Genomic DNA, 27956 nt, shown 5'->3' with positions numbered 1-27956 from the left:
ATGGGTCTTAGTAACATTAAACCATAGGCACTGGCTTTTACTATAATACTTGAAGAAAACCCATTGCATTAAGCAAGCAGAGAGAAAACAGTCTTCCATTCCAAAAATACACATAACATGCCCTGTTTAAGTGCAAGAATAATAATATTAAACAATTTAGGGATCTGCAGGGGGGAAAAAAAATCAATATGGTTTAAGAGTAAACATGTTTTAAAAACACCTCTGAGGTTGATATGATTAAAAAAGTGTACATCTTGGCCATGAGAAGTCAAATGCTGTAACTTAAAAATAATAATAGATTCATTGTTCATGCTTATAATTTATATATCATCTACAATACCTTCCAAGTAACAAAATGATGCATGAACTCTGACACAGATAACATACATTAAGAGGTTTACTTTTCCCAATAAGTCATTCAGTTTGTTTTCGCCTAATAATTTTAAGCCAAGGAAACTTTTAAAAAAGAAAACAAAAAAGTACAAACAAGGGAAGAACTTTGAAATAGTAAAATTTTCAAGGGAGGGCAACAATTTTTAGGTTTACCAGATCCTGGATTCCTTTAAATTAAAAATCAGGACACAAAATGATACAAGACAGCCATAAACTTAGCTGATAGAAGAATAAGAATGACTACAAGTAGCATTTCCTGCACATATGTTTTTAAAACTATCATTTACAGAGGGAATGGTGTAATTATTCAGCGTTTAGTTCATATACTCCTACTGTCTGTTGAACCAAATTTGATTCCCATACCAATCTGGTTAAGAATGCCAACAGTCATATCTATTGTCCATACAAGGGAACTGCAGTATATTGCCACAGAAAATAGAAAACCCATCATGCTACTTAACTCTAGCCCTAGTATAGAGAATCTGCAATGGTGAAAAATAATGGGTCACCTTCAATGGAAACACACAAAGGATGTAGAACCACTTAAGAGATACAATATAAAGCCATTGAAATTAATAAACTACATACAGAAAATCAACTATGCAAAGGTGATAAATAAGAATGTTGAAAAACTTAAATTTTACTTAAAAGCAAGTTACTTGACTACTTATTTTTAGACTCCGTTAACATTCTGAAATCAGGGCAATTATCATGAATCTGGCGATTGTACAATAGCTATTTAATAATTTTATAGTATAATTTTAAATCTAATTACACCAAAACCACACTGGTATTGCTTCAGCCACAAAAAATAATTTTACAAAAAGTGAATTTAGTTCCTGTGTAAGTTGTACTGCATGGGTAATAGATGTAGTTTTACCACCAAGCCTGCTGAAAAGTTTAAGAGATTAGCATAATTGTAGGAAAAATGCCTTGGAAGGCAAAATATTATAGCTTACAGTATACAGAAAAGTGATAACCCAATAAAGTGCTTTTCAGTGGTAAATATTTTCTTTTACTGCTCAGACCCAGATGTAGTCCCAAGAGCTGGTGTCTTCAAGAACATTCAATGGTCAAATGACTAGACGAGCAAGGCACACTAACACTTAAAAACCAGGGATTGGTCTATGATCTAGCACCATTATCTTCTCTGAAAAAGACCCCCAAAAAGATCCAAACCATTGTACAAGCCATTTATCTTTTGCTGGTTTTGATTGGGACGTGCGATCCTTTCACATTGAGGTTCTCCACAGAAACTTCAGGTCTTCTGGATCCTGCAATCAGTGGTTTTGGGTGGGGTTTCTCCCTGAAACAAAAAACCAAAACACAAATCAAAACCATTGTATAATGCTTGGTGAACAATATGATGCATTGGCCAAGTATTTTTTCCATTTACAAGACACACAATGAATAATCTAGTTATTTTTATGTAAGCCTTTATGATATGTATTTAAACTGGTTTACAACTTAGAAACATCCTCTGCTGGTAAAACTACTAGCATGTTTCAGTGGATGAGAAACTTTAGCAGCCTAGGCTTTTTGTTGAGTTTATTGTATACCTATGTATTTGAGAAGAGACAGCTGCAAATTGGCATGTTGGCAGAACTCACTGAAGTGAATGGGAGCTGTGCCTGATTAAAAACTGAGCAGTAATCAAGTGTTAGATTTGTCTCTCAGTTTAAATGAGCACAACTTGCCCATGGAATACTGCAGGAGGGGCTAATGCAGTCTCTGCAGTGTTTCCCCTCTAGGACTGTGCAGAAGTGACACATGGAAAGCACTCTGCACGGTTTGGGAGAAGGTGAAGCAAGGACTAGTGCTTCTTACCACAGTATTCCCTACTCACTCCAGAAATTAGTTTGAGCCAGCATTAACTCTTGCTGCATATCCTCCATGGTTGATACCAAGCAGCTGACAAGGGCAGCATACCTCTTACTGGAGTTATGCTGATAAGAAAAGACCAAAAGAGCAGCATGGGGAAAACAATCTATGCTGGACAGACAACTACTGCCTTCATAGATATGGGGCATGCTCCTCCCCCCAGATTCCCTGGTCTCTGGGGTTGGATGGCCTTGTCTCCTCCTGAACCTATGCATCTCACCCCAGGGGATACTGCCAGGAGAGGAATACAGCAATTTTCTGACCTTCTCCTGGTCTTTTCCTCAAGGAGATGGACCAATCCACCTCTGAGTAAAGAGTGGAGGATTCAGCCTTAACGCAGTGAACCCAATTTGCATGTGATCAATTTTACCATTATTTTCTCTCTCTCTCTCTCTCTCTCTCTCTCTCATTGTTTGAGATAAAAACATACTTGTCTAAAAAAAATAAAATTGTAAAATTTACAAGTCGAATTATAACCAAATAGGTTAAATGGTCAAAACTTCTGAAAGCCACACCTAGTATTTCCTCAAATTTTAGTTATATCAAAATACTACTCTGAATTACACTTCAGCTACATAATCTGTGAAGCAGAGAGTAAGTATATTATTTCTTCTCAAGGTTCCTAACATGAAGTTCTTATTAATGAAATAGAGCATAGTCTTTCCTTTTGCTTAGAAGAAAATGAGTGTATCAGCATAATTAGAGCCGTTACAGAAACCATTTCTACCTCCTTGATGCATCTTCCTTGCTTATATGATGGTTACTTCTGTGTTTTGGAGCTTCTAAATTGCATCTAGCTCCAGATGTTCCAAACCTCATAATCTCCTTCTGCCATTCCTCATCAAATATGTGGGCCTCAGCTGCAAACAGTTAAAAACATTTTTGTTTTAAACTTGATGAAAACATAGGAGAGAGTATTTAGCTACAATTGCTACATCACTAGTCAAAGCAATTGTATTAAAAACACAAAGTTTTGTAACTGGAATTTTTATATAATTTAATATTACTGTCCATTCAAAACCATAAAACGGTACAACTCAGATTACCCTCAAGTATGACCAAAAAAACCCACAACACCTCCCTAGCCCCCCCACAGAATAGTATTTTCAAAAGTGACTGATGATTTGGGGTTCCTCACTTTTTAGGTGTCCAACTTGATACCCACTGAAGGGGCCAGATCAACAAATCAGCACTTCCTAAAAAAATCAGAGGTGTGTGCTGGAAGACTTACATTCATCCAAGTTGATAAATTCTTGATTCAGTTCTCGATCACCAGTTTTGTTGTTCTTTGATTTTTTAATTACATGGGCACGTTCATGAATGTGATGACCAATAGCCATTTTTTCCAGCCCACTTTCAGAATCTTTAAGTGCTTTTCTAGTCTCTTTGATCTGCTCAAAGAAGGGAAATTATGTTGCAATTGCTACTTCAACTGAAAAAGTGGATTATACAAATTAGTTCTCAGAGTTTTATTTTTAACTCAAAATAAATTTGCTTTAAAATGAAGTTTATGAAAAAAACAGATGCTTCCTACTGAATCTATTTTTGTTGCACTGGCTGAAAGACTGATCGCTCAAACAAAGTATTGAGCAAACAATACTCATCCCACTGTTGGCAGACAGGAAAGATAATATTACCACCCAACGGTTTTTAAGAAGAGAATATGCATGCAGGTTATTATTAATTGTTTCAAAATCTGTCAGAGCCCAGCCTAAATATAACCCCTGCAGAGAGTCTTAAACATTCTCCTTGACAACAGAACAGATAAGTATGTGTTGGTATTCTCTACATGAAAGGGCAACTAATTACGAGGCTGTCATGTTGACTTGTCTGAAACTCTTGGCCACTGCTTATCACTGTGTTCATAGGTATATTATTAGAGCCTTTCTGATAACCAAGTGCTGGCTTGAGCTCTGACATGATTGGCTGTGGGATATTTTCAACAGCCTCATACTGCTTGCATATAATCTTTCATGAACCTTGCCTTAAGGGTTCAAATTTAAATTTGAATTTCTTAGCAGAATTAGATGCACAACAGCTGCAACGAAGCTAATGAGAGGGCATCTTAATCTGAAGCATTATGTAAGCATTTAAAAGTCAAGTACTTAGGCTCAGATAATTCAAAGTAGCTATTTTGCACTATTATTGGTACATAAAGTGATTTGAGGTAAAGTCGTGTATAAATGTGGAGACTTAGTATCTTACAATTGCAAATATTTAGGTGTAAATATACCCCAATAGGCAAAAGGAATATGACATTGTACACTGGTTCAAAAAGCAGCAAATGCAGAACTGGTAGCTGTATTACTGACCTATTCAGCTTTTGAGAAAATGGGTATACAAATAGCTTTAGCACAAGATATAATGCCTTAAAGAGTATTTTCAAACAATATCTACTCTAAGATATAGCAATGGTGTAATAGAGTGTACATCTTTCTAAATTATAGAAATGATTCACCCCAGTAAGCATTTTAAAGGAGACAACTTGAGTCTGCATTAATATACAGTCTGACAATTTAACAACACTCTTCAACCATGTCTCAAGAATACTTACACCTCCTGGAGCTGTGCGGGTCTGAGCTGAAGCTTGAAAAACCTTTGGTGGGTCATCACCTATCTTGGAATATGTCATCACAGAAGAAGAACTGAATGAGTGTGCATCTGGATTGAGTGAGAGATGATCCTGAAATTGATACACTTTAAATTAATAAAAATATTAAAGCGGACAGATAACCTAAGAAGAAAGAACAGTATCCCACATTAGACACCTTCTCCATCTCAATATTACTTTTGAGGAATTATATCAGGAAAAAATAGGAGGGAAAAAGCCTGAGTTTGCAGTATCCTCTGTATTTGCCAGTGAATCTTGCTTTAAGCCCTGATCATGCAGTCTATCCACACAGAGGAACCCCTCTGCCCATATACAGCCCTACTGACTTCAATGAGATGTGCTTTTGTGGAGTTTATCGCAGGATTGGTACTTCAGAAGGGAAGGAACTGTCTTTGGCCTAGTCTACACGGGGGGGGAGGGGGAGGGGGAATCTATCTAAGATACGCAATTTCAGCTATGAGAATAGCGTAGCTGAAGTCGACATATCTTAGATCGGCTTAGAATCACTTACTTCTCGTCCTCGCGGCGCAGGATCGACGCCTGCTGCTCCCCCATCGACTCCGCTTCCGCCTCTCGCCGTGATGGAGTTCCGGAGTCGACGGCAGAGCAATCAGGGATCGATTTATCGTGTCTACACTAGACGCGATAAATCGATCCCTGATAGATCGATCACTACCTGCCAATCCGACGGGTAGTGTAGACGTACCCTTAATGTGTGTGTCATATACAGAACAAAGTACACAGTTTGCACTTAAATAATAAAATATTCATTTAATGTATTTGGGAGAATAAGGGTATCAAAATGTTCGTGTGTTCTATTGTCTTCAGTACTGATAATGACAAAACTGTTTTACCAGAGCACCGTAATAAATTAAACACAGTTGACCACATTCTACTCAAGTACATAGACATAACTGGCATACAACTGATCATATAAAGAATTAAAATTTCAATACTTTCTGGACTAAAAACAAAACAAAAAACAAAACATTTTCTCTCTGCACCCCATAGATATCATAATATGGCTTTTTATAGGACTTCCTGAATAACTGTTTTAAACACTATTATTCTGTTCAATATAAATAATCCTTTTAAGACTGATTTTTTGAAATGTACTTACAAAATTTCTTTGCAGTTCTAGCATACTGTTTCTCATGTTTGATATAGTTCTGTCAATTGCAAAGAAAGGATCCTTGAAATCTGAATTCTGTTGGAGGAGAGAAATTATTAGCTACAGAAAAACACAAACAAACAAAACAATGAAAATAGAACTGTGACTCTTAAGGCTGTTCTTTGACAAGACAATCACATGCATGTTTCCGAAGATGCAACCAAATAAACTCACAAGCTTTGTAGAGCCTACGAGCAATTCACAAATACAAAAGAGCTGAAAACAACTCCCTTTTTTAAAAATTAAAAGCCAAAAAGCACAGGTGGGAAACATGGGATTGTGGAGGTGAAAATAGAAAAGGGAAAATCATAGGTTTTTAGAAATTATTGGCATGTCAAAACAAGCACACATTTAGGATGGCATTTACGATTGTTTGGGGTCTCTGTTCCTTTAACCCTCTCTTTGGACTGACTAACCTGTCAATTCTGGTGACATCCAGAGAACCAAACAAACTAGAACTGCAATATGCCTTTCCATCCCTTAGAACACCTTAGAGCATCTCTAATGTGCAAATCTCACTGGTCGCATTCATAAACATAAAGCAGTCAGCCAGAAAAGGACATGAATGAGGATCTAGGGCGGACTCCAAATGTCATCAGTGAAATTCTTCAGACATTGTTAGCAATTGTTCAACAAATGTCTCATTAGGTAGTGCTATGAACTCCATAGAGCTGGGGTGGGCAAACTACGGCCTGCGGGCCAGATCTGGCCCACGAGCTCCCACTGGGGGTCTAGGGCTTGCCTCGCTCCGGTGCTCCAGCCGCACAACAGGGTCGGGGGCTGCTCCACGCAGCTCACGGAAGCTGCGGCATGGCCCCCTCTTGCTCCTACGTGCTCCAATGGCCCCCTCTGGTGCTGCGGGGGCAGTGCCTGTGGCAGTGTGCAGAGCAACCTGACCGCGTCTCCACGTAGGAGCCGGAGAAGAGACATGCCGCTGCTTCCAGGAGCTGCTTGAGGTAAGTGCCGCTCCAAGCCTGCACCCCTGAGCCTGTCCCCACACCCCAACCCTGATCCCCCTCCCACACCCTAACCCCCTGCCCCAGCCCGGAGCACCTTCCCATCCTCTGAACTCCTTGGTCCCAGCCCAGAGCACCCTCCTACACCCCAAACTCCTCATCCCCAGCCCCACCTCAGAGCCCGCACCCACCCTGAGGGGGATAGTCAGGGGGCGGAAAGTAGGAGGGGTCGGATAGGGGGCAGGGACCAGGCTGTTTGGGGAGGCACAGCCTTCCCTACCCGGCCTCCATACAGTTTCGCACCCCGATGTGGCCCTCGGGCCAAAAAGTTTGCCTACCCCTGACTTATCAGATCCCCCTTCAGTCCTCTCTTCAAGACTAAACATGCCCAGTATTTTAACCTCTCTCTATAGGTCAAGTTTTCTAAACCCTTTTTATCATTTTTGTCACTCTCCTCCGGACTCAGTTTGTCCACATCTTTCTGAGGGTGTGGTTCCCAGAACTTCAGCTGAGGCCTCACCAGTGCTTAGTAGAGCAGGACAATTATCTCCCATGTCTTACATATGTCACTCCTGTTAGTACACCCCAGAATGATATTAGCCTTTTTCACAGCTATGTCACATGGTTAACTTGCATTCAATTTATGATCCACATTGATCCTTTTCAACTGCCACCTATTCAGTTATTCCCCATTTTGTTGTGCATTTGATTTTTCCCTTCCTAAAGTGTAATATTTTGAACTTGTCTTTTTTGAATTTCATCTTGTTTTCAGACCAATTCTCTAATTTGTCAATGTCATTTTGAATTCTAATCCTGTCCTCCAAAGTGCTTGCAATCCCTTCCAGCTTGGTGTCATCTGCAAATTTTATAACCACTCTCTCCACTTCATTATCCAAGTAATTAAAGTATTAACTAGTACTGGACCAGGAAAGACCCCTACAGGGCTCCACTAGATACTTCCTCCCAGGAGGACAGCTAACCATTGATAATTCTTTGGATATGGTCTTTCAATCAGTTGTGCTTCCACCCTGTGGTAATTTCATCTAGACCACATTTCTTTAATGATATACCAGTATTTGTTACTCATGGCTAAACTTCATTAGGCAGAAAGAGGCGTGGAATGGTGTTCTGATCAGAAACAAACAGAAACAGACATATCAAGAAATACATTTGCTTGACAGAACTTTGAGTAGCCTCCAATTTTTATAATTCTCAGTCACAAGACTTACATTTACACGTCAAAAGCATTATATCTCCTTTGGATAAAGCAGACAGCAGACCTAAGAGAAGCAGCAGGTATATGAGTGACTCCTTTCTGACTAGCATGCACCACATTGGGTTAACCTAATGAACTACTGGAGGCTTTAGTTGTTTCATACATCCTGCATAAGTAAGCATTTCTTCACAGTTTAAAAGTTAATTGCATAATTCACAACATATTGTTTCAAGAAAGCACTATGGAAAAAATGATTTTCATGGTCATCCTGGAGTAGGGATGGGAAGGAGATCTTTGCACATCACTGACAAATGACTAAAATGCAAAACTATAAAGTGAGCAGCTAATCCCAGTGCGGCACAAAACCTCCTTATGAGAAAACATGTCCATATCAAAAGGGACAGCCTGAAGGAGAAAAGTGAGCCTTTGAAATAGTGTAATTATTGTCAAGGGTCTGAAGAAAATCCAGTGACATAGGCTTGTTCAGGTTAAGTTAAGTAAAGCATCGGTCTCTGTCCAGACAGGGAAGAGATTATAGGTTGTTACTATACTGCTCCCAAAAATATACTTCAAAACACACAATTATGCTGGCTGAGTAAGTTTAATTTAAGGATGTCCATTCCCGAAGCCAATTTAAACACTTATGTATATGGTAAATACATTGACACCAAAATTCCATTTTTGAATTTGATTTGAAAATCATGACTGTTTCATTAAGAGTGGAACAGGCAGATCAGACTACTGCACATTTTAGAGTGAGAGATAGAGTTCTCTTGTCAAAGGAAACGTTATCAATGTTTTTGGGTCCCACAAATTCTCTACTCTCTTCTTCCATTCAGAAAGTCTAATCATGGCCATGACTACCACGTTCACTCCCATACTCACATATACAGGAGATATTATTGCTTAGAAGGTTCTTGACAGTGTTATTTTCTTTCACCGTCAATGGAGAAGCTAATGACACTACTTCGGTCTACTTTTGTTTTGGAGAACCAGTATCATTGATATCATGGTATAGCTATGGAAACAACATTTCCTAATTAACTATTTAATTGCAGAGCAGCAAGGAGCTTGCATATCGTTTGAATGTCTTGTATCAGAATGATGGCTTCCAACCACACAAGCTAGTGTGCATGTTCCTATCAAAGCTCTCAGTATTCCCATTTTCTTTGGCACTGCACTCTCCACCCATCCTGCAATAAACCTTGAGACATTATGTCAGAGGCACTATCATTGTGGAAAACGTCTCCATTTGTTAGAGTTGTTTTATGTTGCTTCTGAGTTGGCTACAAGGGCCAAAGAATGACAGTGATACAGGGCTGAGTTTTATCTGTGTAAAAAATGTTAAAAAGGATTTTTTCCAGCTATTCCCCCCTCCCCCTCCAAGCTATTGAGGACATTCCCCAACAAACTAAAAGTGTTGGCATAATTCAAGTTCTGGTCCTAGAGCTGATATTGCCCTGCTAGTAACAAACTATAGAAATGATTACTAATCAAAGAAATTATCTTTTCCCCAAAAGTTTTGTAGATGAAACAAAAGTATATCAATTTTCAAAAGGACAAATCAAACTATTTTGGAAAAAAAAAAATTTCAGCAGCAGTATCAAACTTGATATCAGTGGAGTATTTACTCAACCTCAGCATTTTCACTAGATAAAAACAAACATTCCTTAGTTATATCACTCAGCATTTCTAACAAGCAACTACAGTAGTTAGAAAGCACCATGTAGCTATGATTTATTCTTGTTTTAGTTAGAAAGACAATACATACATGTTAGCAAAAGTTACAAGGGCTATTTCTCTCAGGATACTAACCATGCTACCAAAACTGCCAAAGGGCATGAGGGAGCAGCTCACTGCCTGGAAGAAAAGTACCAGTTCCTTTTAGTTATTGTACTGATTATGCATCATGGTTAAGGGAAATCCGGTCCACTTTCACATATAGCAACTGAAATAATATGTTTTTGGTAAAATTAAAAAAAAAAAAAAAGTAATTTAAGGGGACCTCAGTGATTTATAATATGTTAAAACAACATAACATGAAGCAGTTTTCTGTAGATACAGGAGTACAATTATTTCAAAATGAAAAAAGATGACTGCACCCATGCTGAATAAATCATATTTACACAAATGTAATAAAAGTACTTAAATCATAAGAAATCTGTGTATCATAGCAACCTTTATACTAGAGGTAATTAAAACATAAGGTGTACTTCAAATGTCCCCTGCTTCCTCTCACACTCTCAATTCTGCTTATGTAGCAGAGGCAGTCACAGAGAGGATAATTAAAACCAACAAGTCTGTTTCTACTCGACAAACAAATTTACATAACTAAATTACAAAAGGCTGGCATAAATTTTAGGGCAGAAAAATTAAAGTAAGTGATACAGCTGATCTACTCATAAGCTCTCATTTTATGTAATGCAAGAGATTAATGTAGACTTAAAAATGAAATATATACATATTCTCTAAAATATTCAGATCCCTCAGGATAAACCAAATCAACTCTATCATGTCAGCAGTTTCAAAGGTCATTGCAAAGAAGTTCTAAGTATATCTATCGTCACATACAGAACAGTCTGAAGACTAATAAATCCACAGTGCATAAATATATTCTTGTACAGATGCATAAATAGATGCAGCTATGAACACTGTCAGATACAGTGCCTGTAAAACTGACTAGATGGTCTTGAATATCCCTGTATGAGAGAGCAGTTGAAATGCTGGAAAACAAATTTAAATTTCCAGGAAATAAGGATGAGATGTTAAAACAACACACACACACACAAAAGGTGTGTGGCTCATAAAAGTATAACACTTTCTAATAATGCAAGTTCAAAATGGAATACAACATCTGATTGCAGAATATTATACACTGTATGGAGCAATATACATTGCAGCTAAGGCTGATGGCTAGTATTGGGAAAAAATGCACACGTAACTGTCACGACTTCCTTTCATATCTAAACAATAATTTAGTTTTTGATCATGGTCAATTAGAAATTAAATATCCTTTATTTTACGATAAAAATGTAAAACCATTTAATATTTGCCTAATAGTTTAAATCCATAAAAAAGCTCTTATTGTACTATGACTGGCCATTCATGAAGGTGGCTTGCTCAGTAGTAGAGCAGGTTACAAAAATTGAAAAAGGAAATCAGCACTTTGGGTTTTTTTCTATAGCAATTTTGAATTTTTGGAACTTTTCTCAACCAGTTCTACTTAATAGCTGTGGTAACCAAAATCCAACTGTTTATTAAAAGAAACTAAAAATTCATAAACGTGACAAGATACAGCTCGAATCAGACACACTGAAGACAACTTAAGAAATCAGAATATTACTGCACGTGTTAATGCATTGTATTCTTCCACTCCCCACCCCCCCGCGTCCCTCCCCTCCAAAAACAAAAGTTAAAACAAGCTTTGTGATCTGTTTAGAAAACTGTGTTCACACAAATCTGGAAGAACAGTTAAAATCTTAAAACAAAAATGTGATTGCTCCCAGATTGTTGCAACATACATTTTGTTCCTTTTTAAAATGAAGCTTAGGCACTATAATTTACTTAAACACAGTAGGAATTATACTTTCATTAATGACTGGATAATTTCCCAGCATGGACTCAGACAAAAAAGTTTTGAAGCTTTTAAATAAATTAATTCTTCTCAAAGTGTATAATTTAAATCTGTAATAAAGACACTGATATGTCCCTATACAACAGCCAAGGTATAACACCAAGTTTGACTGAACCATCCCTTGAGCAAAAATATCTACACCCAAAAATCCACAGTAGTTTCTAAATATTTATGCTTTGAAATGTTCCTCTATCAAATACATTTCTATTTCATCTGAATTCTTCATTCTTGCCTCTCTAACACTTATGATTGGAGCAAACAAACACACTGAACACAGTATCCAGCTCTAAGTTTTCTGTGCAACTTGGCCACTGTTTTAGGGCAGCCACAAGGATTTTTTTAAAAAGGATATTGGGGTGACTTTAGGCACGAAGACCAGGCAGATGTATTTTTCTTGGTGCTCTTTCAAAATACTTCAGTGTCCCCAAACACTAAGCTCGTACCAACCACAACTCATGTTCCTTTGTGCCCCACAATTGTTGAGATTAGACAGTGAAATCCCGCTGTGATTTTTTGTTTGTTTGTTGTTTTTTTAAAATAAGGTCAAGCCCATATTTAAGCATTTGCTGAACTGAAGCCTGAGAGCCTACTCCTCCCATGGACTTTAATGGAAGCCGAATCAGACCCCAAGTGGGTCCAACTCTATCTATAGTTTAAACTAACTTTCAGCTTATAAGCATAGGGGAAAGAATCTGGCAGTTACTCTTTTGACCTGCAGGTGACAGTTTGTGCTCCAGCTATGTTTATTAAGCTCCAAATATGTAAGTTTGAATTACAGTGACTGATTTTGGCAAAGTTCCACAACCCCCTGTAGATGTGTTATCCTTGAACTAAATGGCAGCGGTTCATATCTAATTTAAAACAAAGTCAAAATGCTTTGAACATAAAATATATTTGTCATGTTATTTAAAAACATATATCCTTTCTAAACCAAAAAATCAGATTAGATTTAGCAACTGAAACATTGCCATAATTGTCACTGCACGACCAGTCAGTTGAAAGTGTACTTTATATAAGACAGACTGTTGCGAATTTTCTTCTCTTTTGCAGAAAGCCTCCAGGATTATTAGATTTCATATCATTTACTTGATCCTCCTTAATTGTTACAGCCATATAACAGGAGGCAAGACATTTAAGGATCAGGCTGAATGCAGAATATGAAGCGTCAATTCAAAGTAAAGAAATTGTATAACGCTTAACATTTTCCCAACGATTTTAGATGTCTAGGTTTCAAGTGCGTCTTACACCCACAAAAGTGGAAATTCAAGGTTAACGACGAGCAATTACAATACTTAGGCACAGACATAACTGAATGAATTATGGGGAAAGCAAGACCCTCCACTATTCTGAGGCCAACATCATATGAACACAACATGGTAAGTAAATTAAATGGAAAACCAAAAACCTAGGGCCCACAGCATTATAGGTTTTCTTCCACAGACTGCAGCCTTTCCACTTCAAAGAGCAGATGGCTTGTGGAGGCTTTGCAGGCCAGTAGCTTCAGACAGCTAAAAGACATTGATAGTGGCTAGCTATGAATCATCCAACTTTGTTCATTTAATCTGCCATACACGTTTAGGGGAAAAATTTCAACTGGAACAACATTTATGCACCCTCATACTGCTCCCAGTAATTAAATGCATAAATTCTTGACTACATTTGTGTGTATAATTATGTAGGCCCAAGAGATGAGTTTATAAATTAAAGGCATAACTTAGATACCCACTTTTAAAAATCTTTCCTTTAACATTATTAAATAAAGGAAATTCATATATAAAAATAAGGGAAGTTTAGGGAAAACTCTTCCATTGGAAAATTTTATCCCCAGCTATTTAAATATTAGCCATGCACAAGTGTTTTTTTCATCACCAGTTCTAACATAAAACAGCTACAAATGAGTTAAGTAAAACTCTTATATAGTGCTTTTCATTCAGAGATCACAAAGCACTTTACAACAGGTAGGCAAGTATCATTATCCCCATTTTAGGGTAGGTAGAGAGATTAAGTAACTAGACCAACGTCACATAGGGCAGTCGTAAGGCCAGGGACATAACTTTGACCGCCTGTTCCCAGACCAGTGTCCCATCCATTAGACTAGGTTAGAGTCTCAAATTCAAGTGTTATGCCAGATACCTGAAACAATTAATTACTGATAAAGGGAAAAAACCCTTTGAGATTATGAAAGAACTTACTCTCTGATTTCCTCTCAAAGCAACCTGAGAATCATGGTGTCCTCTTTGATCTCGAGCTCTTTCGCCACCCTCTGTAATACTGAGAAATGGATCTCGTCCAAAAGGATCAGAAAAGCTTCTCATCATTTGACGCATGTATTGATGCTGCGCAGCAAAAGGCTCCCTAGGGAGCGGGAGGAAGAAACAAAGAACACTCGTGAATATTCTTTTAGAAAGTTAACGTGTCCAATTCCAAACTATGTACAATTATTAGGAAGTAGGCCAGGCCTGCTGAGCAATAACCAGAACTCCACTTAAAGCCGCTAGACACATGGATCTCCAGACACCTCATCACCTTGATAGCAAGAACTGTTTTCAGTGGACAGCTCCATTGTAATAAACCCTAGGGAGGCAGAGATTTCCACTTATTCCCGCCATCTTGCTGTTCATTTCCCATATATTTCTCTTCTATTCCCCATAACTCTTTTGCCTCATCCTCCCATCATCAACCCCTCTGGCTCTCAACTCTCCATATTTCATTCTCTTCCTCATCACCTTTAGTGAGGTCTCATGTGCTTCAAATCCATCTTCTCTTCAACCCAATCTCACATCTTTCCTGCCTGCCAGGCTTTAATACCATCAATTCTATATTTGTTGCCCACACTTCCCATTCCTTTCACCTGCTACATCTGGAATTCCCTCTCAGTATTAAGAGCATCACTCTGCTCCACTTTTGTCTCCCAGTTGGTCCATACACTAACCAAAAGCCAGATCTCTAAAACTTGAATACTCCTATCTTCATATTAGGCTTGGTTCTTCGCCTCTCCATTTGGTTGTTTCCATCTCTCCCACATTTGTTTCCCCCCCACACACCTTCTTTGAGGCCCATACCATTCACTAAATCCATTCCTGGCTCATTCTCCCTTATTTTAAGCTCTCTGCCCACCTCTACTCTTCTCTCTTTCCCTCCAAATATACCCTTTTATCCCCCTCTCCATCTTGGAAAGCGTTTTCTCTCCTCTCTCCTACCCCCCACTTACCCCTCTAAATCTGATCTTGTTTTTCCCCATAAACTCCCAATCTGTGTCTCCACATTCCTGAAGAACAGTGAACTCTTTCTTTTAACCTCCTCCAGATCCCCTCCACTCCAGTTACTACCTTCTCTACTACACTGAAGCTAACCTGAACAAGGTAGCAGCATCTCTCCTTTTAGCTTAATTCAAGGGATACTTCTTAATCCTTCCCCTCATCCTTTTCATGTGTATCCATCAGGCTTCTGTCCTCAGTCCTTCTTCTTGGCTCTAGGAAACCTTAACCCCTCCCATGGTGCTAACTGTCTCTATGTGAATGAGTCCCAAATCACCCTCCTAGCCTCACAGGCATGTCGTCTCCAACATCCAATCATCTCCTCATACTCAATAAAGGTTAATTTCTTTCCTTACCACTCTCCATTAAATACTACATCTCAGGCTTATAGCCATGTTGCCACCCTTGACTTTTCTCCTTCCCCCATACCTATATATCTCACTAGGCCCCATGGTGTATGGGAGTTTTTTGTTTGTTCGTTTTTAAAACTGGCTACATAACACTTGTATTAAAAATCTAGAGTTATATTTGTAATATTGGGTGAAGACATTTGTTTATTAAAAACATGATTTTTAATCAGACAGTGTCTCTTTAAGCTATGCATGTACTTTACATCCATGTCAGTGTAGACAAGCAATTCCATGTCTAGAAGTAGTTTTTCTATTGTCAAGAGCAGTCCCTAACCCATCCTACACACGATTCCTAGTTTTAACTTCAGTCCAAACATGATAAGCAACTATAAGGCATCAAGTGTCTTGGCAGTTATTCACAGGATAAATGCCTTACTCACAGTGTGAGAAATACAAGCACAAGCAAGTTTTCACCTGTACAACCACTGTTCTCAAAACCATAAAGCATAGGAGTGCCACCACAATTTATAATTGCACACATACACTTCCATAAAGCCTCCTCCTACTCCACAGACTTTAAATATGTTTAGATACCAAAATACAAAATGCATATACCATTTCTTAAATAATTTAACACATAGCAAAACTATCTGAAGGCTTTTTCCATCTTCTCCTTCCCACACAAAGGATGAAGCAAGTCAAAGAAACATGAAAAAAATTGAGGTCTTACTTTTTGGCCACCTTGTGGGAAATGTTGAACGATTTTTTATTCTTAACATCATTCCTCCAATATTTCTGCAAGAGCATGTGCATATAACAGTAATGCATTCTAAGAATCTGAAATATTTCATACATAGCACAAAGCACTTTTCATCTAAGGATCTCAAAATGCTTTACAAAGGTGAGATTGTAAAATGTAGGTATTGTCTAGGAAGCAGACACAGAGAGATTAAGTGTTTTGTCAAAGGCCACACAATGAGTCAGTGACCGACCCACAAATAAAACAGATCTCCCAACTCCCAGTCCAGTAACTTATGCACAGGATCTTGTTTTGGGATGTGGCTAAAGGAGAGCTGCTGGTGCAATCCTACATATAGAGTATACAAAATTTCCAGGTTTGCTAATAACCAACAAGACAGGTTTCAGAGTAGCAGCCTTGTTAGTCTGTATCTGCAAAAAGAACAGGAGTACTCGTGGCACCTTAAAGACTAACAAATGTATTTGAGCATAAGCTTTCGTGGGCTACATCCCACTTCATCAGATGCATAGAATGGAACATATAGTAAGAAGATATATATACATACAGAGAACATGAAAAGATGAAAGTTGCCATACCAACTCTAAGAGGCTAATTAATTAAGATGAGCTATTATCAGCAAGAGAAAAAAAACTTTTGTAGTGATAATCAAGATGGCCCATTCCAGACAGTTGACAAGAAGGTGTGAGGATACTTAACATGGGGAAATAGATTCAATTTGTGTAATGACCCATCCACTCCCAGTCTCTATTCAAGCCCAGGTTAATGGTATCTAGTTTGCAAATTAATTCTAGTTCAGCAGTTTCTCATTGGAGTCTGTTTTTGAAGCTTTTCTGTTGCAACATTGCCACCTTTAAGTCTGTTACTGAGTGACCAGAGAGGTTGAAGTGTTCTCCTACTGGTTTTTGAATGTTATGATTCCGGATGTCAGATTTGTGTCCATTTATTCTTTTGCGTAGAGACTGTCCGGTTTGGCCAATGTACATGTCAGAGGGGCTCTGCTGTCACATATCACATTGGTAGATGTGCAGGTGAACAAGCCCCTGATGGCGTGGCTGATGTGATTAGGTCCTATGATGGTATCACTTGAATAGATATGTGGACAGAGTTGGCATCAGGCTTTGTTGCAAGGACAGGTTCCTGGATTAGTGTTTTCGTTGTGTGGTTGCTGGTGAGTATTTGCTTCAGGTTGGGGGGCTGTCTGTAAGCGAGGACTGGTCTGTCTCCCAAGATCTGTGAGAGTGAGGGATCATCTTTAAGGATAGGTTGTAGATCTTTGGTGATGCGCTGGAGAGGTTTTAGTTGGGGGCTGAAAGTGACGGCTAGTGGTGTTCTGTTACTTTCTTTGTTGGGCCTGTCCTGGAGTAGGTGACTTCTGGGTATTCTTCTGGCTCTGTCAATCTGTTATTTTACTTCAGCAGGTGGGTATTGTAGTTTTAAGAATGGAAAGCTAATAACTCTTTGTTTTGGGGGACACATGTTCAGTTGACTACTGTTACATCTCTGAAGATCACAGCTCAGATCATAATTACAGGGATAAGGAGTTAGCCAATCTCATTCATACTAGCTTTGGGTTTTGTTTTGTTTTTTAAATTTGACTCCAGCCCATTGTTGGTCCTAGCAGGACATATAAGATTTGCAGTGGTACAGTCTGGTCAGGCATTATCGACATTAAGAGATGGAGAAGCCTATTTAAATGTAACAACCCATCATGGAGAGAGAAGATGCTAATTCTTTTTAAAATATTTATAACTCATCTGTTGCTCAAGTTTGAGTTTGCAGGTTTCGGGGGGGAGAAAGAGGAAGATGTAATGGCGAGGAAAGTTGACGTATGAGTTCCTGCATCTTTTGTTCCCCTATGCTACAAAACTGACTGACTTTCTCAAACATTTTTTTTTCTTTTTAAAGCTTCACTACTAGATAAGGATCTTGCACACCAAGCTTCTGTTCTTCACATGTTAAAAAAATGTTATAAGCCACTATAAGTAAATTTATAATGGAAGCAATGGCAACTCTGATAGCAAAGCAAATTTGTTGTTCCACTATTATGCAGTAATTACATTTGCATTATGATCTAATTGGTAGGTAAATTTCCAGTAAAGGTCAAATTAAGACTTTGAGAGGATTAGTAATAGGATATAGAACCTCTCTCATCTGAGGCACAGTTCATACTCCATCCAGGTCAATAGTAACCCAAAGTTTCTTCAATCTGATGGTGAAGGGGTTTACATGAAGGGAGGTGAACTGAGACCAGTACAAAATCTCAGACAAAAGTTCAATCACAAAACCCTTGTGACACTTGCAGTAGAGAAGCTAAGGATTCAGTGGGTCTGAGGACTGAACTATTGTCACTTCTACAAGCAGGTCCTCCTACTCAGGAGCTGGTGTAGTTGGTAGGAAAGAAAGCCCTTGTTACTGCCTGAATTGTGTATGTTCTGTGGACAGAGGAGACTCCAGTCTTTTAAACTATAAATCAGATATAATTCATAATCACCACAGCAAGACAAAATATAAATCATTTTAAAAATGAAAAGCCAGATACTGCAAACACTTATGCAAGCAAGTAATTTTACTCTTGTGAGTAACTCCACTGAAATATGTTACCTGCAAGTGTAAGCATTTGCAGGACAAAGGCTGAAGTTCCTAAATTCAAGTGCTCCTTGTTCCCAGTTGAAAATAACAATGTTCTCAGAAAATGGTAACAAAAATATTATTGCTACTCTTTATTTTAATCATACATTTCTATTCTAAGATGTGTGTTCAACCAAATAACCAGAGTTTTATTACTTTAGAAGATCACAGGGTGGATAAAAAATATTTTTCTTTAAATTAAAAAAAAAAAATCGGATTTATTTGATAAAATGCTTTTTGAAGAAAAACCCCATGTAAAGATAGTTTTAATTAAGATACATTATAGCTCAAAGATATCTCATCATGGAACAGGGATTATAAATTCTAATTATAGTATTAGATAACATTCATGTAAAGTTTAAGAACAGTTTTGTAAATGAGTTCCAATAGTTCATGGATTTGGGACCCAATTTTATGAGGTTCCAGGGGCTTCTGTATAGATTATTTAGGTTAATCTTTCTTTCTACCCAATGGGACTCAGTATTCAGTCTAGAAGATACCATCAGAGATGCTTCGATTTGCAGTTCTCAAACTGTGGATTTGTGTCTCCAGAGATAACATGCTTGTTAACAGCAAAAATGTTTTCAAATAAATAATATATAGTGGTGAGAAATAACAGCCCTCAACCCTATTGTCCCTCTGCAAATTTGCGTACACAGAGTCAATCCCTTACCTCTCTCTAAAAGTGCAAAATTTCAAAAAGTTCAGTGAATAGAAGACTGTCGGGGGCAGAATAGATCTGGACAAGGAGAAGAAGTCTGGAGATAAATGTGAGAAGGGAAGGACAGGCAGTAGAAACAAAAGTGAAACTGTTTGAGCAGCATATTCTAGAAGTCTTGAGGTCTTTCTGAGTGTAGCCTTCCTTGATTTGAGATCTACCATACCATTCTCTCACTAGAAGGGAAAACGGCAGCAGGCTGTAAAATATTCCCAGTTTGGGAATATTATAATGAAGTTCCTCTACCTGTGGGTAAGACAGGCATGCGTGCAAAATGCAAACAGTGCAACAAAGAAATGCAAGTCCTGGTTGGCCGAATGAAACATCATCATGAGAATTGTTCCTTCTCAGGAGAAAGCTGCGTTGAAGAATATGAAAGGAACATGTCTGAACATGCAGGATCTTCAGGTTGGTAAACTTTTTTATTTCATACTTCTTTCTTAAGGACTGCCTGTCTTCCTTCTGGACTATTCTTGAATTCTCATGTTTGAGCAAAAAAAATATAGTTGCTACTCTATGGTACTATCATTTTAAATGCAATTGTGATAAAAAATAAATAGCTGAAATAGGCAGATCTTCCTTTTACAATTTCACCTTTAAAGTAGTACTGAGTGTTAGTGAATGCAATGAGTAATACTAAATGAGCAGTATGGTAATTAAATAACTGCATTGACTTATTTTGTTTAGGAGAATCCATCCTCAACATACAGGATTCTGAGGACTATCCACCTTCAAGATCGCCATTATTTTCTATAGTTTTAGAGTTATCTGCCATAGTGTTTCAGTCACATCATGTATGTCACATAGCCACAGTATATCACCTGTAGCAAAAAGAAAAAAAAATCTCCATCATCCAGAAACAACCCTAGATAAGTTTGTGATAAGAAACAGCAGATTACAAAAAGAGGTAATTGATGAAAAAATTGCCTGGTTTGTTTATGCAACAAACTCTCCTTTCTGTATGATTGAGAACCCACACTTCATTAACATGGTTCAGTCATTAAGACCAGGACACAGTCCACATAACAGAGCAGATGTCACAGGCAAATTGCTTCTAAAAATGAAACCTACATCTGTCTCTGACTTGTGAAGAATATGTATTAAGGTTATAACAACCAACAAGAATGCACTTTTATGTAGAAATCCATGATTAAATCAAGTCTTCCTGACTAGTGATTTAAATCAAATCCACCCTGGAAGATCATATTTGTAATTAAGTTTCAGAGTGGTAGCCGTGTTAGTCTGTATTAGCAAAAACAACAAGGAGTCCTTGTGGCACCTTAGAGACTAACAAATTTATTTGGGCATAAACTTTCGAAAGCTTATGCCCAAATAAATTTGTTAGTCTCTAAAGTGCCACAATGACTCCTCGTTATTTGGAATTAAGTAATTTAATTAATTCACTATTTAAAAATAAAATTACGTTAGTTCTGATTTGGAATGAGAAGTCAGAAACAGCAGAAAGTCACACTGAAGATAACATCTGGAGTGATATAACACATTGGCAAGTTAAAAACAACGGAAGAGATCTAGCTTCTGCACTTGCCTGAGCTATTCAGAAGGAAATTCATCTAGGTCCTGGAAGCATTTTGGCCAAGATCAACTAGTGCTTCCCAGGAACAGCTGTCTAGAGACGGAGACATTTATAATATTACTCTTAACCCAGACACTATTTCCAGTTTATCAAAAATCTCTCCTTGTGAGGCAGTGGAAGCCTTTATTATACTAATTTGGCAGTTAATCTAGTCATTGGTTGAAGAAGTAAGCTGATCCCCGTAGCTGTATGTAAAGCAGCTCTGCAAGAACTGTTCCAGCAGTCAATCTCTCACTCTCACACACTCTCTCTTACACACACACACACACACACACACACACATTTTTTTTCCCCTCGCAAACAATCCCCCCATCTGCTAGAGCAGCACTGGAGCCAGAAAAAAGGAGGAATTATGACAGTTGAAAGTAGGGTGGTGTTTCCACTATCCTTTAAACATGTGACCTACAATAAACTAGACTTTACATTTTTCATCTTTCCTTTCATATATAAATGAAAACAGTTTCTAAATGGGACAATTACCAGCAATTGTGGTTTTCATATGGGAATCCTCGTTAGGGGAAATTTTGTGGTTCCTGTAAAATCTTGCACATCTAGTTGCCACAATATTGTACGAGTTTCTAGAGGTCAATGGTACCAATCAAGTATAAATGTAGGATAGCCTGAGGACTACAGAATGTTAACCCTACAGGTAAGAATATTCTTCTTGAGATAAGGCATGCTCTCAGGTGTGCATATGCAACATAAGAATGGCCATAGTGGGCTAGATCAATGGTCTATCTAGCCCAGTATCCTGTCAGTGGACAATGACAAATGCTTCAGAGAGACTGAACAGAACAGGGCAATTTATCAAGTGATCCATCTTCTGTCATCCAGTCCCAGATTCTAGCAGACAAGAGTTTAGGACACCCAGAGTATTGGGTTGCATCCTTGACCATCTTGGGTAAAAGTTCATGGAGGACAGGTCCATCAATGGCTAATCTAATTCTTTTTTGAAACCAGCTATACTTTTGGCCTTCACAATATCCCCTGGCATTGAGTTTCTGTGCTGACTGTGCATTGTGTGAAGAACTTCCTTATGTTTGTTTTAAACCTGCTGCCTATTAATTTCATTGGGTGACCCGTTTCATGTGTTATGTGAAAGGGTAAATAACATTTTTATTCACTTTCTCCAAACCACTCATGATTTTATGGTAGCATATTCTATGCTAGCATACCCCACTTATCTCTTTTTAAGATGAACAGTCTCAGTCTTTTTAATCTCTTCATATGGAAGCTGTTCCATACCCCTAATCATTTTTGTTGCCCTTCTCTGTACTTTTCCCAATTCTATGTTTATTTTTTTCAGATGGAGTGACCAGAACTGCACATAGTATTCAAGGCATGGCAAACCATGGATTTATATAGTGGCATTATGATATTTTCTGTCTTATTATCTATCCTTTTCCTAATGGTTGCTAACTTTGTTAGCTTTTTTTTTTTTTTTTTTAAACACTGCTGCTGCACTGTGAGCAGATGTTCTCAGAGAACTATCCAAAATGACTCCAAGATCCGTCTTGTGTGGCAATAGCTAATTTAAATCCCATTATTTTGTCTGTATAGTTGAGATTATATTTTCCACCATGCGTTACTTTGCATTTATCAAGATTGAATTTCGTCTGCCATTTTTTTGCCCAGTCACCCAGTTTTGTGAGATCCCTATATAACTCTCCCCAGTCTACTTCAGAATTAACTAACTTGATAATTTAGTATGGTCTGCAAACTTTGCCATCTCATTGTTCATCTCTTTTTCCAGATCATTTATTAATATGTTGAACAGCATTTATTAGTGCAGTACAGGGTTTAATGTTTGTTTTGGTTTTATCCACAGCCAGTTTTGTCTAATGAACTATGTACTCAGTCAAAATTGTTGTAAACCATGTTAATCCTTGAATAGTCCTTCCCCTAACAACGTCTTCTGTGCAATAAACACTTCCCTCAAGGTATTGTTAGCACTGTTATGTCAACTCATCTTGCACAGATCACCCGTGAAGCAATTTCACAGTGATACGTACCGAAGAGAATTAGCTCCACTGGTTATAGCTTCTTGTCTGTTTTGGAAAAATGGATGGTGGTTGCTCAGTTTCTTCTTTGCTCTAATCCACTGTAGTTTCTCTGAACTCCTGCTGCAGATACATTTGCCAAAGGTAACACTGGCTATCTCCTCATGTTAAAATTGTGCAACCCTGTCTCTGCAGCTCAGGAGAAACATAAATAGAATGCTAAACCGTGTTATCCGAGGTTAGAGATTACTTCTTATAAATAATGCTTGTTTTGACTAGTTTCCACCTTGTATGTCAGCCCTTCAGCCAACCAACTCCTGTTTTATGTACAAGATACGTGAGCAGCAGTGGCTTTTCGGTTATAGTATACTTGCATATTCAAACTGTAGTATAACTACCAATTCGCATAAGCATCTTCATTTTTTAGCAGGAGCATGGCTTGCCAAATGTCTAAAATAAACTCCCTTTCTAGCATGATGGGTAAGACCCTACCAAATTCAAGGCCATAAAAAACATGTCATAGACCATGAAAGCTGATCTCCCCTGTGAAATCTGGCTGTTGTATTATATTGCCACTCATATTTGTGTGCTGCTGGCGGTGGCGCTGCCTTCAGAGCGCGGCGGCCGAGAGAAGCTGCTGGCTGGCAGCCCAGCTCTGAAGCCAGCTCTGAAGCCAGCAGCATAGAAGTGAGGGTGGCACGGTGTAGTATTATTAACCTTACTTCTGCACCGCTGCCAGCAGCAGCGCAGAAGGGTGACAATACCATATCACGTCACCCTTACCTTTGCGCTGCTGCCTTCAGAGTTAGGCAGCCAGAGAGTGAAGGCAGTGCCGCAGCCAGCAGCAGTGCAGAAGTAAGGATGACAATATCGTGACATCCCCCCCCGAAATAGCCTTGCGACCCCACCATGCATGACTTTCTTTTGGGTTGGGACCCCCACGATTACAACACAGTTAAAGTTCAGATTTAAATATCTGAAACCATGAAATTTAGGATTTTAAAAATCTTATGACCCTGAAATTGACCAAAATGGACCATGAATTTAGTAGGGCTCTAATGATGGGGAAATCCAGAGATGTTAAAGGTTCCTGCCTTGGCTGCTTACTTTTGAAGTAAAGGTTCTTCCATGTGGTAGGCAAGCATTGAAGCAGAGAACTGAGACAGCTGATATGATGGACGTTCAAAATACAGCCTGTAGTGTCATGTGTAACTGGAAAAAAAAAATCTTACAGAAAAAAAATATATATACAAGGGCAAGGAGTAACCTTGACAAGTACTGGGGCAGCATGAACTTGCGACTGGAAGCCTCAAAGGAAGCAGCAATGTTTGGATTTTTCTGTATGGGAGGCCTTTTTAAGGGGGAGCTGCGGGGCCGTATATAAAGGCTAGTGGTTGTTCTGATTTATAAAGTTCATGTATTTTCTTTTCTCCCACTCAGCAATCCCCAGTATGGAATCATGTTATAAAGACATTATTAGAGCTGGGTGGAAAATGGTAGTCCCATCCTGGGACATTTTTTTTTTTTAAAAGAGATTTTGAAAAAATTTCCTGCCCTGAACCCAGATAAAAAGCCAATCTCAAAAATATTTGTGAACCGACAATCGGGTGGGGGAGGGGAGAGGAATTGAAATAAATAATTTAGTCAGGACAATTGAAATGTTTTAACATTTTCAAAATGTTTTGATTTTTGATCCTTTATTTTACTATAATTAGCTTAAATTTTAAAATAAAAAATTGTTTGGAACAAAAAACCCAGAATTTTTTATCTCAGAAATATCAAAACGGGACATGGACATTGAAGAATTCTTGAAATTTTTTTTTCCAACAAACTGAGAAATAGGTCAACTCTTTCTCAAGAACAGTCAGTTTCAGACAAAAAAAAAAATTACCCTGACCAGCTTTACTAAAGATATTTATTGATAATTTAATCCTTACAAGTGTCAATAAATGCAATAATGAATATTCTGTTCCTAATTAGTAATGATGTAGGGCCAAATTCTTCTTTCAGATATTATTCTACAGCACCATTGATGGGTGTGTGCTTTAGACCTGTAAGAAGACATTGTATCTATTCTATAGAGGTTAGAGTTTATAATCTAGATTAGAGACATAAAAGGAGTGGGGGAAGACGGGAATGAGAGAAATTACATAGAGTGATGTGATTTGGATTGTTTTGGCATATCTCATACTTCAAAAGTTTTTTTTGCTTTAGTTGAGTCCAAAGCAGACTGCAAAGAGTTACAAAGGGATCTCACAAAACTTGCTGACCGGGCAAGAAAAAGGCAGATGAAATTCAATCTTGATAAATGCAAAGTAATGCACATTGGAAGACATACTCCCAACTATACAGACAAAATGTAAGAGTCATTGTGGATAGCTCTCTGGAAACCTCTGCTCAATGTGCAGAAGCAGCCAAAAAAGCTAACAGATATTTGGAACCATTAGGAAAGGGAGTAAGACAGAAAATATCATAATGCCACTATATAAAATGCATGGTATGCCCACACCTTGAATACTGTGTGCAGTTCTGGGTCACCCCATTTCAAAAAAGATATATTAGAACTGGAGAAAATACAGAGAAGGGCAACAAAAAATGATTGGGGGTATGAAACAGTTCCCCCTTGGAAGAAATTAAAAAGACTGGGACTAGTCAGCTTGGAAAAGAGACAACTACAGGGAGCTATGATAGAGGTCTATAAAATCATGAACGGTGGGGAGAAAGTGAATAAGGAAGTGTTATTTATCCCTCCACATAATACACAAACCAAGAGTCACCCAATGAAATTAACAAGGAGCAGGTTTAAAACAAACAAAAGGAAGAACTTCTTCACACAATACACAGTCAACTTGTGGAACTCGTTACCAGAGGATGCTGTGGAGGCTAAAAGTACAAATGGGTTCAAAAAAGAATCAGATAAGTTCATGGAGGATACATCCATCGATGGGTATTAGCCAAGATGATCAGGGATGGAACCCAAAGCTTTGAGTGTCCCTAACCTCTGACTGCTAGAACCGGGGAGGGCTCACCTGATGAAACTGCCCAGTTCTGTTCACTCCCTCTGAAGCATCTGGCACCAGCCACTCTCAGAAGACAGGATACTGGGCTAGATGGACCACTGGTCTGACCCAGTATGGCCATTCTTATGTTCTTATTGATGCACAATCTTCTCAGACTGTGATCCTTAATTAAAAAGTTTCTTTAGGTAGAGTACATAAGAAAAAAACCTAGTAGATTTTTCATAATACCTGTGCTCTGCAAAGTCTATTAGGGCTCTGCATAATATTTAAGTTGTATAATCATAAATCACTTTTTGTAGCCTGTTATCTTTACAGTCCCACTGGATCAACTGAAGCATCAGGCAACCCACATTTTCTGCAGTTAAGAAATCATAAAAATATGGATTAGCCTCGAGTGGGGAAAGTGGGAGAAGCAGGGAGACGAGAAAAAGAGTACCAGTATGATAGTTCTGGAAAGCAATTCATGCTTTCCTTACCTGTCATCTCCTTGAGATTAAAATAAGAGATGTATTAACCCAGTGTTTGCTGGAACATACTGTAAAACAAGAAATCTATCTGTATCTAACACACGTAAAGGCATTAAACACAGCCACAAAGATGCCACACTTCGCTATCTGGAGAACAGTTATGCAACTAGGAACTCCAATGCTTCATATGGTTTGCATGTACTGGCCTGACCACCCGCCACCGGCAGATCTCAAAAACACAACGATAAAAATGCCAACCCACTCCCACCACTGCTAGCAATGGAGGCTCTGTGCACAGAGCTGCAGCCTAAGTCCCTGACCCAAAGTCTTCCCTAAGTGGCTCTACCAGGTTTCCTCCAGTCCCAGCTGAAAGGCGCAGAGCAGGACGCTCACAGCCATTCGCCTTCACCATCTTCTGCTTTCCAGTGTTTTCCTGGTTAGTATTTCAGGGGGTCGAAGATCCCGGTTCTGATTCGGACCCCTCCTCTTCATGGCTCCTCAGCGCGCATCACACTCACAGCCACCTTACCTACCTGCCCGGCAAGGGCTGAGCGCAAACACCGCGGGGCCGCAGCCAGCGCTTGGCTCTCACCCCCCCGGGAAGGAGACCGAGGAGCCGGCTCCAAGCCGCTCTGGGTGCGAGCGAGGATGAGCCAGGCGAGGCAGATAGCCGCACGCATCAGGCCGGCCGGTGCAGCCCCCCAAGGCTCGGGCGGGTGGAGCAGCCAGTCCCTTCCCCCCGGACAGTCCAGCCGACTCCGAGCGCCCCGCAGCCTGGGAGCCGTTCAGGCACGCGCAGGGGCCGCTGCCCCCGCCGCCGCCAGGCGCCTCGCCCCGCCGACCACTCACCGGAAGAAGGGGTCTTCTTCGAAGAACTCCCTCAGCCCCCCGGCCCCGAACATGGCTGCGATTCCACTCCTCGGCCTCCCTCCCGACTGGCTGTGGCACAGCAGCTACAGCCCCAGCGCGGGAGGGGAGCACGCCGGCTCCCCACGGCTCGCCTCTCCCTCCGCCCACCAAGCTCACGTGATGCGCCGCTCACTTCCCATTGGCTGCCACTGGCCTTGGCTGCCTCCCAATAGGGTGGGAGAACGGAGTGGGAGGGTGTCGTGGCGGGGCTGCTACCCTGGCAACCGCTTTCAACACAAGGCCTGGCTTGGGCTGCTGGCCAGGTCTAGAAGCTTCTGGCTCTGCCCGAGCCTCAAGGACAGTAGGTTACGCAGGCGGACAGCACCATGACAGCGGGAGGGGAGCCCTAGGGCAGGGCACCATGACAGCGGGAGGGGAGCCCCTAGGGCAG

At 39.4% G+C, this 27956-nt stretch overlaps 1 protein-coding gene across 3 annotated transcripts; it reads right to left on the bottom strand.

Moving 5' to 3' along the window:
- Window positions 1-669: 669 nt before the first annotated feature.
- Window positions 670-27629, bottom strand: MLF1 (myeloid leukemia factor 1). 3 transcript variants are annotated; one of them, XM_024192664.3, is made up of 8 exons: window positions 27506-27629; window positions 14055-14217; window positions 10044-10088; window positions 6006-6092; window positions 4829-4957; window positions 3506-3665; window positions 3002-3134; window positions 670-1699 (listed from the first exon to the last, which is right to left on the bottom strand). In XM_024192664.3, exons 1-8 carry the CDS (start codon window positions 27556-27558, stop codon window positions 1588-1590), a joined length of 882 nt encoding a protein of 293 aa, XP_024048432.1. In that variant the 5' UTR covers window positions 27559-27629; the 3' UTR covers window positions 670-1587. The 3 variants fall into 3 exon arrangements, with proteins under 3 accessions (XP_024048432.1, XP_024048435.1, XP_024048434.1); XM_024192667.3 differs by lacking the exon at window positions 27506-27629 and adding an exon at window positions 27190-27258; XM_024192666.3 differs by lacking the exon at window positions 10044-10088.
- Window positions 27630-27956: the final 327 nt, after the last annotated feature.

The sequence above is a fragment of the Terrapene carolina genome, unplaced genomic scaffold (assembly GCF_002925995.2).
Source record: "Terrapene carolina triunguis isolate 2854851 unplaced genomic scaffold, T_m_triunguis-2.0 Scaffold88, whole genome shotgun sequence".
Classification (NCBI taxonomy): domain Eukaryota; kingdom Metazoa; phylum Chordata; order Testudines; family Emydidae; genus Terrapene; species Terrapene triunguis.
The sequence above is the reverse complement of the archived record's forward strand: the minus strand, read 5'-3'. Positions and strand labels throughout refer to the sequence as shown.